Source organism: Diadema antillarum, unplaced genomic scaffold (assembly GCF_040938485.1).
Source record: "Diadema antillarum isolate AM-2024a unplaced genomic scaffold, OU_Dant_1.0 seq00000846_RagTag, whole genome shotgun sequence".
Classification (NCBI taxonomy): domain Eukaryota; kingdom Metazoa; phylum Echinodermata; class Echinoidea; order Diadematoida; family Diadematidae; genus Diadema; species Diadema antillarum.
Genome location: NW_027271720.1, coordinates 243,459 through 258,753, shown reverse-complemented (window position 1 = coordinate 258,753; position 15,295 = coordinate 243,459). Strand labels below are relative to the sequence as shown.

The 15,295-nt window shown below is 39.4% G+C and overlaps 1 protein-coding gene across 1 annotated transcript; it reads left to right on the top strand.

Annotated features, from left to right (window-relative positions):
* Window positions 1–1,826: 1,826 nt before the first annotated feature.
* On the top strand, window positions 1,827–13,836 carry LOC139740287 (tyrosine--tRNA ligase, cytoplasmic-like). The gene is made up of 13 exons (XM_071650868.1): window positions 1,827–1,874; window positions 2,666–2,815; window positions 3,794–3,969; window positions 5,345–5,555; window positions 6,861–6,912; window positions 7,602–7,642; window positions 8,451–8,589; window positions 9,041–9,126; window positions 9,972–10,107; window positions 11,103–11,197; window positions 12,330–12,523; window positions 13,113–13,251; window positions 13,693–13,836. Exons 1-13 carry the CDS (start codon window positions 1,827–1,829, stop codon window positions 13,801–13,803), a joined length of 1,578 nt encoding a protein of 525 aa, XP_071506969.1. The 3' UTR covers window positions 13,804–13,836.
* Window positions 13,837–15,295: the final 1,459 nt, after the last annotated feature.

The window sequence follows — 15,295 nt, the reverse complement described above, 5'->3', positions numbered from 1 at the left end:
AGGAGATCTGTGAAGCTAGACGCAGTCTCTGCGGAACATATCCCCGACGACCAGATACAGACCGATCTTGTATAAAGTTTCGGTCAAGTAAAATATTGGAGCTACGTTTACGTGGGTAGTACTAGTAGTATTGTAGAACCTGCGGTAGCTTGCTGTGCTGCATAAATTTATGCATACTAGTTTGGTTTGAAACACGCAATTCTCTGCTAGGGTGGCCCGTTTATCTGAACATCTAACAAGTGTTAGTAGAAATAATGAAATGGAGATTTGGGTGTTGACTACGGAGTAGACAGAAAGATCCGTCTGTCCGGAGGAGTCTTTTATTTTTTGCCATTAACGCTCTCCTCCGTATACGGAGGGGATCGGTGAAGCCAGACGCAGTCTCCGCGGAACTTTCCCTGACGGACAGATACAGACCGATCTTTCGGTCAAACTACTGAACTGCTTTGCACCATTTGATCCGTGAAGTACTCTACACTGTAGGTCAGCTTTTTGTACACTTGTAATGACATGATGGCGTGTAGGTACCGTATACTGGAAGTTGACCTTAACAGCTTGGAGAAACAGCATGCAAAACAGTATTGCGTTTATCTACTCACAGAAAGACGATCATGGTCTCAAACGCATTTCAAATCGCCCTGTGAATTGCGTTTCAAATCTGTGTTTCTAAACATGTTTGAAAACATGGTTGCATATTATCGCCTAGCCTGATCAGACGCCATGCAAAGCACAGCGTCCCTGTGCATCAGCATGGCCGTGACACTTGTGTTCAGCGACAGGGCTGTGTATAGTTAATTATCGCCCCAAAATGCCTCAAACAAGTTTAGGATTACGATTCTGCCTCAGAACATTTTTAGATAAAGTGCAACTGAAGTGTTTAGATTCTTCTACTTGTATACAGCACTAATGTGATTTTTAGTAAGTTGAATTTGCGCTGTGCTTGTGAAGATGGTGGAAGAATATGGGGTGGATTCTATGTTCAGAAAGTTTCTCTGGGTAGAAATATTCTCTTCAATAGCTCTTTGAAAACTTGTTCAATTTTTTTTTCTTAATGAAGTTTCCCTGACCTTAAAATGAACCAAGCTACACTCAAACACTCTTTGTTTTAATTTGAGGTAAAGCTCAGTGGTGCAAATGGCTAAGTACTTAAGATAACCATGGTTTTTGCAAATTTGAGATCCCTTATTTGAGTCCTGTGGCAGCAGCAACTGTGCTCGATATCCATATGCAACGCACTCAATTCCTCGTTGCCTGTGGTCCAGTTCTGAATCGACAGGATTTCTTGCAGCTAGTCCCATGGTTTCTTGCTTGCAATATTATATTCAAGCATTTAATTGTATTCTAAGCACCAACACAAAATCATTGGAAAACTGTTGTACATTTGATAACTGCAAATAGCATAGGCCTGCCAGAATAGAATCGCCTGTCAGTGAATGTGTGCATTGAAGCATTCAACTCCAGTGGAGATCCTTTGGCTCTTTGCGTAAGTTTACATCATAGAGATCAGTGAAAAAAATGCTATATGTATACACAATGCACAATTTGTTATAACAGGGATTCTCATATGATCGGAGACAGGCCAACTTTCCCATTGCATGTATGATCTCCCCATGCCACCATGCTTTAAATGGGATGCAGGTCGATGACCAAAATGTCAGTCTAGGTAGAATTGACCCGGTCATATGTGTCCTTTACCAATCTCTAACTTCTCTTCACAACTTCTCTAAACTTGCCAATCTCTAACTTTTCTCCTCATCTGTATTTAATAAACAGGTCATAGCTGAGCTCAGAATCAGATAGAGAGAGAGAAGAGCAACTAAAGAAAGATGGCATCCCCTGAAGAGAGGTTGGAACTCATCACGAGGAATCTGCAGGTGAGATTGAATAGTGATAAGACATTTGCTTCTGCGACAATTGCTCCAGTCTTATTCTCTCCAAGGACTTAGGGTTAGGGTTAGGGGTGTGACAGGGTTTTAAGTTTAGTTTGATGTGAGGATTAGGAATCGGATTAGGGTTAGGTTTATTGTTTAGGTAGAATTTATGTTTCGCTTTAATAGTGTGAAGATATTTCATTGGAGCAATTGTCGCAGGAGCAAATGTGATGAAACCAAGATGAATGGCATGCTTGCAAGAGTTATTCTTCGTACACCTGTAAATAGGAGAAACAGGCAGATGAGTTTGCCTCAAATTCACTGCAAATTAGCATGCATTATATTGATATACATGTAATATGTAGTGATATTCACGATACACCATGCGTTTGTAGTGTAATATTTGTTTTCCTGCTATGCATAGTTTATGTCTTACTGCTCAGAGCCTAAATGGAAACAAAAAAATATCAGTCGTCGCCATCCATTTTGTTCAGCCTGCTTAGATTTCCAGTTAATGAAGCTACATGTATGTCTGCAAACTTTCAGAAATCACTAACACAAGAAAAACTGGAAATGGATAGTTTTACATGTGTTGCACATTGTGTTGTACAAGAAACACCTGATAACGGATTTGCATACAGATAACATTCAGACGAGACTTTTTTTTTTCTTAAAGCATACAGCTGTTCTAAGACTATCTTAAATATTGTGTCTTCATGCAAGCAATCACACACACAAATGCACACAATACACACTTGCATACTCTCTCATTCTTCCATTCTTGGTGTGTGCAGGAGACGCTTGGCCGCGACAAACTGGAGCAGCTGGTGAAAGAAGGCAAGGATATCTCGATCTACTGGGGTACTGCTACGACAGGCAAGCCTCATGTCGCCTACTTCGTTCCCATGAGCAAAATCGCCGACTTCCTGAAAGCGGGCTGCCAGGTAAAAATAACCATGGGTTGATAGGCAGTGTTATCTTAAAACTAAATGAGGTTTTAATCTTGAGATTCTCACTTGTCGCGTGGCAGAGAGTGGAGGTACAGCTTAAATAGCATATTCATTTATCCCCCTCTCCCCACACATTGCAAAGAAGCATTCATACTTGATTGGTTTACAGGTCATGGTGGGATTATCATCCTTCATCTGAAACAAGCTACCAGCTCTTACTCTTCATACAGTGCATATGTGCGGATGTCTTATTGATCACTCAACATATCATTTTCCTCTTATTGATTAGGTACCCAAACATGCCAAATTTGTCAGGCAGGGAAAGGGAAAACTTCAGTAATGAGTGGCTTTCTCCTCCTAATCTTTGAGACCAGTGTGAACACATAATCTGATTGAATTATATGTTACAATTTATCCAGCTGTGGTCAAGTAGTGTGTGTACATGTATATTCACTGTTAATAATTTCTACCGTAGGGAAAATGCATAGTACTTGCAACTTCACCTCTTTGCATGTGTGTATGTCTGTGGCATTTTTATGCTGGTGGTCTTGATAAGGTTGATAATAAAGAAATGAAATTACAGTGTGAAGTCTAGGCCTAGCTTTATTCCCGGAAACCAGAAGTCTTGTGAGATAGTGACATGGTCCATTCCCATGCATTTACAGTGGAGTTTATCAAAATCCTGCTGAGAAAAATTTTGTTTGTCCTCATGTGCATCTATGAATACATTTAGTGCTTCCCCATCAGAAATCTAGGGATTTTACCAGAAAGGTTATGGATGCATTGTGTTCTTATATCTTCTCCATGAGCATACCTCACATGATGTTCTCTCTTTGTTCAAGAAGATATCGTAAACTAGCAGAATTTTCATGGCACACACATCAAGTAGATGGTGATCCTTGCTTTTAATTTTAACAAGGGGTGATCTATGTTGTGTGTATGCATGCTTTTTTTTTTCTTGCTGCGTGACAGGTCACCGTTTTGCTGGCAGATCTCCACGGTTACCTCGACAACATGAAGGCCCCGTGGGACCTGCTGGCGCTGCGTACGAAGTACTACGAGGGAATCATCAAGGCCATGCTGGAGTCTATCTCCGTGCCGATCGACAAGCTCAAGTTTGTGCGCGGCACCGACTACCAGCTGAGTAGGTGAGATGGCAGGGGTGGGATGCAGTCAGTGAACAGTTTACAGTCGCCACCTCTTTGATGGGACACTTGGTTACAGTAATGACTAGGATCCATGAGTAGTAGATGCCCTCAAACATCAGTGGATGTTAGGCACCGTGTAGTGTAGCAGGATTGATATATCTCTCTATCTGCAGTACTCTTTGAAAGGCAGTAAACAAAGGGTTAATGCAGTAAGGTAACTGCATGCAGTCATTGCTTCTTTGATGGGATACTGATTACCATTAATCGTTCACAGGACTTCTGTCAACAGGAGATGTACCAGATAGGCTGATATGTTAACATCTGTTGCATGCTTATATTGGTATAGCTCCATCTCTTTTTTTTTAAATCTCTAACTCCTTGTCTTTCTCTGTGTAGTATATTCTATGAAAGATGTTAAGCATTGTGTAACAAAGTCTTTTATTTCTTTTTTTGTGATCGTAGGGATTTTTCAATAAGATGACAATGTCTCCACTTTAAAAAAAAAAAATAGGAATAAGCAATAGTTGACTGGCCTGGATGATGTAGGATATATCACGAATCAGAGAATTAAAGGAACACATGTGACATTCTGATGCATTAAAATGCACACAAGTTTCATTGCTTTCACCAAACAAGGAGCACATTTTCAAATGTAGTTACCAAAATGTCCCTTTAAATCTGCTTTTAAAAATGGTGTTTGTTTCCCCATTAGTGTGAATCTTAAGATATTTATACTGGAATGGTACTGTAAAAGCTGTTATTTTTGCAAGGGTTCAATTTTCACAAATTTTGTGAATCACTGTTGGGCCAAGAATTTGACAATATGACAAAATATTGCTACACGATTGGGTATGTACTAGTATCTGTGGCATGCAATTGTGATAGCCTTGGTGTCAATTTGCAAAAGCAATATCTTGTCAAAACGGCTATAACCTCATTTGTGAAAATATCTGTAGGACAGAATAACATCTTTTTAATACAGTAATGCAATTATGCTAAAGTGGTTAGAGAGCTGTGAGAAGCCACGTGTTTGAAGTGATGAAATGGCATTAATCCAAACCATCTTTCGGGGCTGAGCAAAGTTCTGAATGAGAAAAACGCTTTCTGATCAGACACGTGACTTGTAGTACTCGCATGATGCTGTTTTCAGCAGGAAAAGTCAGGCTGCCTTCATCCACAGCGCACCTTATACATTATAACTTTGACAGATGAGATTATTTCTTTTCACATTTAGATCTCACCCACCAATAACCTGTGTGGTCTTATTTTTCTTGTAGTTCAGCAGAGCACAAAATTCACAAAAACTCCCACACTGCAAATACTTTGCACTCACAGTAACACACGAGGGGGCTATACATGCAATTCCCGCCCACAGGGAGTACACTCTCGACGTCTACCGCCTCTCCTCCGTGGTCACCGAGCACGACGCCAAAAAGGCCGGGGCCGAAGTGGTCAAGCAGGTTGACCACCCTCTCCTGAGCGGTCTGCTCTACCCCGGTCTGCAAGCACTGGACGAGGAGTACCTCAAGGTCGACTGCCAGTTTGGCGGAGTCGACCAGAGGAAGATCTTCACTTTTGCCGAAAAGGTGAAGATCTTACAATTCTATGCAAATCTTGAATTTCATGTGCAAAAAATTAACTTGTTGAGGACGGTTTGATTTTGCTACAACACGCATTTCCCACAGACACCTGCCCGAGTATACTTTGGACTCATCCTCAATGGGTTAAACTGTACAGGAATCAGATCAAATTATCTTTGTTTCATAGAGTGCTAATTGGCCGTCCTGATACATATGTAACTTTTCTCTCTGTAAGCATCAACATTATTCATTGAAATGCTTAAGCTGCCCTTTTTTCAGAAAAGGTTTAAATGTGCTTGCCTTTATAGATTTTCATGTATTTAAATGTAAACTGAAAAGACTCTATGGCATGGAAAGCCTGAATGAAATCATTGCAAAGTCTCCCCAACCCCCCCCCCCCCAAACGGAGAAAGAAAATAAAAGTGAGAATAAAAAGCTATTTGTTTTCACTTGCTTAAAATTTTTGTCGTTGTGGCAAATATGATGCCTTCCAGATCGTTGCAATTTCCACCAATAGGCATTTCTTCCACTGTGAATTCGGCTGGAAACATTGTATGAAACACTCTAGTCTCTATTATTAACACTTACAGAGGTCCTTGTAGGTATTGTTGCTACAGGCATCTGAACTCCTGTTATGCTACAGAATTATAAGATTTGTGTTTGGCGATATATGCCCATGTCATGAAGGTAGGCATTCAAGATTCGGCATCCTTTGACCCATGCCACAGTGACTGCAAAATTTTGTGGACCATTAGAGTACTTTAGCTATATTGTTACATTTGTTTACAATATGTACAATATCGATTGTGCTTTGAGATGATACATTATGTGGAAGCGGTTACTGTAAAAATAGACATTTTCATGCGGCTAATTTTTCGTTCTCGGCTGTGCAAGAAGAAGTTCGCATGTTTTTAATTACATGGAATCAAGACATCAACTACTGGAACACACGGCAAGCAAAAATATTTGTCTGTTTTTATTTTTGCGCTAGTGTTAGGTTTCGCAAAATGTGCAAAAATTTCCACTTTTACAGTACTCTGTCCCTGCATGCAAATGTCACAGAACAAAAGTGAAGTGTATTTTTCTCTTATTTTTTCTTCGTTTGTCTTACACTGCCCAGAATTCTACAATGACCCTCCCCCCCCAAAAAAAAAACAAAAAAAAAAACAGCAGCAACAAACAAACAAACAAAGACTTGTGGCAAAGAAAGGCTGAGTTGTCCGTGTTGAATTTCTAAGTTGTGTGATTGAGAATTTTTGTTCCAAGTATTTATTGATATCAACAAAAACACACCTAACTCTTTTCTTACAGTACCTTCCACAACTCGGCTACGCCAAGAGGATACACCTTATGAATCCAATGGGTGAGAAAATATTCCCTTCATCTTTGCATTTTGGTGTTGGTGGTGTTAGTTGTGTCATCTCGTTCACTCATCATATCCTGCTAGTATCTTTAGCTCAAATGCATGAAGCTTCAATTTAGTTTTTAGAATACCAGCAGAAAGAATTTAATGTAGATTTGGGTTTGTGTGGTGTGTTTGTGTGTGTTTGCTCACATTTTTTTTTTAATCTGTGTACGTGTATCAGATGAGAGCAGGCATTGAGGAGATCGTTCATTCAAATCCAATCCGAGTATGTATGCCCCTGATTTTTTCATCTTGGCTACTACTAAAACACTGAACAATCAGTGCTTATATATGTCAACGTCAATGAAGTCCAATTTATTAATCAGTTGCAGCGTCAAAAAATTTGACACGGGTGCCACAGTGCTGATGATAAACCCAGGAGGCCGTAGTAAAATGGGGTGAACAACATTTTACTACATCTACAACACAAAGAGAGAAGACCATACAGCAAAGAAAGAAGGCCAAATCTTGAATTCAAAGAGGAAAAATAGCCAAAATCTAACAGTGCACTACGTTTCAAGCAAAAGAGGCTGCCATAGCCACCGGGAATACAATGTCAATGTAACACAAAGACTTAATAGGTATATTGATGTCATTGTGTTTGGTACACAGTTTTCACTCTGATTGCTCATGTGATCACTTTACAGTACCTGGTTTAACTGGCACAAAGATGAGCTCTTCCGAGGAGGTGAGTCCTTAATCTGAGTGTGTGACACGGGGTTTGTTTGTTTATTTGTTTTTGTACTGGAACCAAGATGTCAACTATCACTTCTCTTTTTGCAGTACCATTATTTTAAGCTGTTCAAAAGTAATGCAGGTTTCATGGAAAATACTGAAGTTTCTAAATTGTATTACTTCACACATTTATTGTAGGATAGGTAGATATACAGTATACTTTTTAACCCTCCGAATGCTGCAGTGCTATTTACAAGTTTGGCATTCCAGCTAGAAGCCCAATCCTCATTTAAGCATAGTGCCATACGGTATTGATATTGATGTTGTCTCTGTATAGTAATCTAAGATGAACAAACTGGTCGAGGCATACTCAGAACTGGACATACATCTGTACAATGTAAGATGAGCAAGTTGCAGAGTTGTAAAATCTCATATTTCATCAGATAGTAATGAATGTTGTTTGCAACCACTTGCAAAATGTCATTTTTGCTGTATCCAATGATTTATTTTGGGGTAGATTTTGATTGAAGAAATTCACAACATGTATGTCTGTATATTCCTTCTGCCAAGTAACAACATGTCTATAAAACATTGTCAAGCCTTCTCCTCCCTAGTGTTAGGGTTGAAAAGCAGAGTTCTGTATTCGCCGAATATTTCTTGAAGTTTTGATTTTCGTGAATTTTGTGAGTCCGGTGCTATTCATGAATTCATGGCTATATTGTAGGTTTGGATTTTCAAGGTGCCATCAATCGTAATCATTTCCAAAGTAACAACAAGCTGACTCTCATTTGTCCCATGTCCCTCTCGTCTTTCCTTGCAAGGATTCCAAAATTGATCTTCTTGATGATGCTGCAGCCTTAAAGAGGAAAATCAAGAAGGCGTTCTGTGAGCCGCGCAACATCGAAAACAACGGAGTGCTGTCTTTTGTTAAATTTGTGCTCTTGCCAAACATCAAGACAGGTAGGACAATGTTATGGTGCTGTGATGATTTTTGTTAATTCTAAGGTCCATACATGTATTTTTCTTGGAGAAACTCTGTACGTTTAGTGATTCTTGTTTAAAGATAACTGAAATTACTAAGTTGTGTCTTCATTTATGTGGTCAATATCTATGTCATGTGCAGTAGTTTAGCATTTTCATTTGCAGGGTAGGTAACATGGCAGAATGAATGAATTCCGTTGACACTGGCTCATTAGCCAATCATATGAAGTGACTTCTTCATCCCTCATCAGTTGACATGTGAACATTTCCAATTGCAATGTAAAAAAAACTGCAGGTAGTCAATATTGTACTCTAAGGACAGAAACAACACTATCTTGTACTTGTCCATGTGAAAGTAAATATTATGTTTTAACTAAAATATGAATGTTCATCCTCATCATTTTGTTTTTGATCCGTCATTTTTATGCAGACTTCGTCGTCGAGAGAAGCGAAGAACACGGAGGAAACGTTAGCTTTTCGACCTACGAAGCTCTGGAGGAGGCCTTTGCCAAAGGAGTAAGTTGGAAGCGTTTGTGACATTTTAACACTGCCTGTGCTAACGTCACATATTCTTTTCCTATGGCATTGTTTAATGTAAATTCAATTCTTCTGTGTGCTTGTATTTATAGTTTGCTGTTTTCAAGTGATTTAGATTGATAGATTATGAATATAAATACTACATGAAATTGTCACATATTCTGATGTTTTAGAGCAAGAGATCACATTCAGACGCACACAGTGTTATCTCTACAATTTAAACAGTCAGTAATCTAGCATTCCAAGGTTGAAAGAAGCACATCAGGTGAATAGATTTTTTACTGATTACACTTGGCAGACAGACATTTTTAGAAAATGTTGGCATTTTGAGAGTGTGGGCAAATATGTCTCCTCGTGGTAGTGTGTATTTACAACTTGGATAATACAGTCAAACCTGTCAATAGTGGCCATCCAAGGGAGATTAAAAAGATGCCGTTATAGACAGGGTCGTTAACATGGCTTTTCTCTTGAGGGGGGAGGGGAATTGCATTTAGTGGTCGCATACGGCAGGTGGCCGCTATAGACGATGGTTGCTATAGACAGGTTTGACTGTATCTGTTTCACTTCTAATAAACAATAACTTGTACATTAGAAATTTTCTAGTAGGCATGACTTTGTGTTCTGCTCAACTGTTTTCACTGAAGATGTATTCATGGTATTAACAAAATTTGGCATATGCTTATGTTCTCATTTAAAAGAATGAATAAAACATACACAAAGATTTTTTTTTAAAGTGATGAGGGAACAAACGTTAACAATTTTTTATTTAATCTTTGGTAAGCTGATTATTTTTGGAATGTCCTTGTGGTCATCTACTCTTACAGGACGTCCATCCCGGTGACCTTAAGGTGGCAGTGACCAGAGAGCTCAACAAACTCATGGACCCCATCAGGAAGAAGTTTGACACGCCCGAGATGAAGAAGCTGACGGCACAGGCCTACCCTCCACCTCCAAAGAAGAGTAAGAACTTGTATTTGCAACTACTGTTCTAAGATACTTGATTTTCATTTTTCTTGTTTATCTATTCTTTAGTAATTTGGATCCAATAGAAAGAAAAGAAGTGGGGTGGAGGAAGGGTGGGGGCTTGGAAATGCAGGTTCTGTGTCATCCTGTAAGATCTGAAACCTTTATGTGCATTTTGTAGATGTCACTGGAAAAAACAAATGCCAAATAGATATAATTTATATTAATGGAACAATACATAGATGCATTGATTGGGACCGAGAGCATATCTGGACCATTACTCCCCCCCCCCCCCCCCCCCCCCCCCGGCTAAATACTGGTTAGTGATAAGGTTAGCTTAAAGATTAGGGTTAGGGTTAGGATTAGGTTCAGGCTTAGGGTCAGGGACTGGGGTTATTGTCCTAGAACCAGGGGGGGGGGGGGGGAGACAGACAAACAGAGGTAGAGAATACTCCTGTCAGTTATGCTTTCAAATTAAATTTGTAGTACCTATTTGTGGTATGATATTTTTTGAGATGATGTGTATGAAGTGATGATATGGCATTTATCCAAACCATCTTTCGGGACTGAGCAAAGTGTTTGCTGAGTAGAACGCCGTCTGATCACACACGTCATGTGGTTCATGTTACTTCCCCTGTTAGCTATTTTTGGGTGGTGTAGTGAGTGGCTGGAGTAAAATTGTTTTCTCTCGTAGAAATTTTGAGGCATTCAAATTCTACTACTACTACTACTACTTCTACTACTACTACTACTACTACTACTACTACTGCTACTACTACTAAAGTAAATATCTGATTTCTCTTTTCTCTACCCAACTTACTTTGACCTTACTTCCTACAACTTCAACATAGATATGTGGGAACCCAGTCACATCTGTCTCTGACATTCAAAGTACAGGGGATGTATCTCAAATTTCTCAGAATAGGCTGTATGATTAAAGAGGACTAACCTTGGTAATGATGGGCATCTTCAATTTGGTTCCTCTTCCCCAGAGGGGGGTAACAAGGGTGCGACGAGCCAGGCTGAGGAGGAAATCATCCCATCGAGGCTGGACTTGAGGGTCGGCAAGATCCTCTCAGCTGAAAAGGTGAAGATTTCTCCCCCCCTTCTAAACTTTTTTATGTGTCCCTGTACCAAGGAATCATAACAGTCTTTGCTGAATTGCTCTTTCTGAAATGGATGCAGTAAGAAAATGTCAGGGTCTATATACTTTACTCTGAATCAGTGTAAAGCTGAAATGATTATTATAACAGAGAGTGTAAGTGTAACTGCCAAATCATTGACTGGAAAAGTGATTTCAGTTGCATATTCTACTCATGACAGCATTATCGCTTGATCTAATTTGCATGTGTTAACCCGTTGAGGACGAGTCCTGAGTATACTCGGGCAAGTGTCTGTGGGAAATGCATGTTGTAGCAAAACCAGTCCGTCCTCAACAGGTTAACATTAGCAACAGCATTGCTTTGTGAAACCACTTAAGTTTTAAAATTCCATGACTGTTCCTATATCTAGTAAAATTTTCATGCCACTTTTGTCATCCCCCGTCTGATGTCATTCTATGAATAAAAGTAAATTTTGAATCTGGAGTGGCATTTCAAGTATCCTGAGAGATTCTCAAATCAAATTTGTCACTATGACAGTGAATATATTATGTTGTCACACTTTAGGGCAGTAGTCACTGTTGATTATTCTGCCATGATACATTTTCTTTGTGGAAATCATATTGAACAGACTATAGCCACGGTCGCACTGGGTAAAACTTCACAAAGTTTTAAATCTTTCACGTTTGGCCATTCTGAATGCAAACTTCTAAAAAACTTTTCGCAAGACTTCCCACTAAAACTCAAGAAATTATCGGAACCCCCTGCAAATCTTCTGGAAGTTTGTGCAGTCGGAATGTCCACAGCCAAAACTTTGCAAAGTTTGTCATGTGTCCAGTCCATGTCTTATCTGCAGTGCCTCCAAAACCATCAGATGGTGCATGCTGTTTTCTTTGTTGTGCATGCGTGCCAGTGACCCAAATTTTGAGAATTATCAAGAACTGAAACGTTCTCAAAGTTCAACTTCTCTCAAAAATTTGCCAGTGTGATCTCGACTATTGTGAAGACTCTAAATTACCCAGAGCAGTGAAGTAGATGTACTGCAAAATTGTGCCAAATGTTAGGGATGATGTACATGTAGACAGAAAACTGTGTCATTATTTCCTTGTTGATTGATAGCACCCAGATGCAGATTCTCTCTACATAGAGCAGATTGACGTCGGGGAGGAGAACCCAAGGACGGTGGTCAGCGGCCTAGCGGGCGTGGTCCCCCTGGAGAGCCTGGTCGATCGCACGGTGGTGATGTTATGCAACCTCAAGCCCCAGAAGATGAGGGGTGTGGAGTCGCAGGCCATGCTTATGTGCGCGTGCAGGTAGGTTTGATGCCAAAAGTTTGGCTCTGTTACATTGAAAAGGGAATTCCATCCTGATATGTTGCTTTGTATTAAAACCATTAAAAAAAAAAACAGAGAAGTACATTAGTCATTATGAATGAGGGGATTGCTAGATGTAGGATCGTTTTGTCATGCAAAGGTGCATTATGTTGGTAAAGGTGACAAGACCATGTATTTCAAATTTTGATGAAAATCACTCTTTAAATTGAATGTCAGATAATTACTTAAGTGATGTTCTTGGTGAATCCTCTTTGTCTTACCCCCAAAATGAAGCCACCATGGCATGTTTTGTGTCAAAAGGAAAAGATATCCCATTTGGTAAAGTGCTTTTGAAAGCTGCCATGTTTTTTTCACTCTCCTGAACATTTTACATTTTTTTTTTAGATATGAGGTTTTGTTACTCCAACAGTAATTAGTCACGAAAAGTAGTGCCCAATGCTGTGCACAATTTTGAAGAGTTGTTGTAATATGAAAGTTCTCTAGCCTTCGCCACCATTGAGCTCACAATCCTGTGGGAGACGATCATCTGATTTATCTCTCCTGTCTTGCTTGCATCTTTCAAATGCAGGGAAGAGCCGAGGCAGATTGAACCGCTTTGTCCTCCAGAGGGCAGCGCTCCCGGGGAGCGAGTTTTCTTCGAGGGATACGAGACGAACACACCAGATGAGGAACTGAAACCCAAGAAGAAAATCTTTGAGAAAATCCAGGTGAGGGATTACTGACTTTTGTGAGTGATGCTTGTCATTTGCGTCAATGTTCAAGTGATGTTCTTTGAGCCTACAGTGCAAATTGTTTAAAAATTGGAAGTTAATGAAGCACTGAAAATATAAGTGTACTTTAGAATTGGTAATGGGGGAAAAAATGTACATCATAGCAAGCCATGTTGGTGACAAAGTGCTTTTGGAGAAGTATACAATAGTAAGTGCCATTGGTCGTTAGTTTCTCTTTCCAACTAGAGACACATCAAAACTACTCTTGAGGTTATACAGCAAGGTGAATGATTTTTTTTATATTTTGTGTATCATATTCCTCCATTTTACTCATGCTGTCATTCAGGTGCCTCATACTGCAACATTGCATTGTCCCTTTTCTTCAATATTTCATCCTTTTACTGCTGGCTTTATCTTCCCCTGGTGAAAAATACACAGGTTGACCTCAAGACTTCGGATGATGGCACAGCGGTGTGGCAAGACAAGCCGTTCCAGACCAAGCTGGGCTTTGTCAGAGCGCCGACCCTCAAGAATGCAACAATACGCTAGAGGAAAACATCTCAATTCCAATACTGTATATGTAATTAGAATGGAAAGCTTCCTCTGTGGATTCCAGTGCACTGAAGCTTCGAGGAAAAAGAAGAATCTTAAGCTGTAAGGCTTGTAAAAATTATCTGATTTTATGTGGGTTACCGGCATTTTCTCCTGTCGCTCAATACTTAATATATTTATATTTTCATTTTCATTGCATTTGGTCATTTCCGCACAAGCCTTATTTTAAGTGAAATTAATTTATTAATGGATGGATTACTCACAAAGACATCTTAAGAGACTGAAACATGCAGTCATTCATGGTGAAAACTGAATTAGTTCCCTTGAAAGTAACAGAAGGTTGCAAGAAATCGAAATTTGAAGTTTGTGTCAATTGCACATTGTTAGAGTAAATTTGAGGTATTGTAAAAGCTGTTGTTTTCACGAATGAGGAGATCGGGGACATTTTCGCAAGATGTTGTTTTTGCAAATTGACACAGATGGTATCGTAAAGTGCACTATTACCCTAGCTCATGGCAACATTTTTGTGTGTTGTTAAATTCCCGGTCCATCAGTGATTTGTGAACTTCACAAAAATGAAACTTTTGCAAAAATACAGCTTGGGCACCATATACAGTAATGTGTGTCTGCAAAATTGGAACCATTATGCAGCAACTTCAACTCTATGCACTCTATGCAAATGACAAGCATATTCATCCTAATTTTGTCTTCCCATTGGAGCAAGATTGGGAACTCTTTCTGCAGAGGAATTGTATCCAGGCAACTTTGATGTTTAGTTTTGCACTTTTGACAGTTAGTTAGTTTGTAATTACGGTCAGTGCACCATAGTAATGTCATATTCTAGAGGGCACTTCAGCCTACATCTCGTTACAGACTGCTGCCATGTTGGTTTGAGTCCAGCAGCCTCTAGGCCAGGCACTTTGTCTTCATTACTTCGTCCTTCAGAGGGAACTTAAAGTCCTTGGTCCATTGGTTGGTTGGTTGCTTGGCTTCTTATGAGCATTCATTGCTCTCTTTGCGGTCACATAAAACATATACAACTGTATCTTCAAATCAATCAGTCAATCAAACACTGGAGACCTCATGCAGGCACTTAAATTTCCAAGCAATACATCTTTAAAGGCATTGTTTACCATTTGCAGATGAAACAAAAACCCAGCTTTAGTGCTTCTAGATAGCTCCAAAATGTGAGTTAGGAATAGAAACAATCAGTTTAAAAAGCTAATCAGTATAATCAATGTTAAGAAGTGGTAAACATACAAAATGTGAACAAGAGATATAATAAGATTGTTTCTAGACTAAACCGTCTACAGTTATGCTATAATGAGAAAAATAGTGATATCTCCTTATATTTTAGGATTTATTGCAAAATTTTTATATGGTAGAATGTTTTTTTGATACAACTGACCTACACATATGCATCAAATGTGATAACTCCAAAAATTTTTAAATCACTGCTCCCAATGGTAAACAGTACCCTTTAACTGAT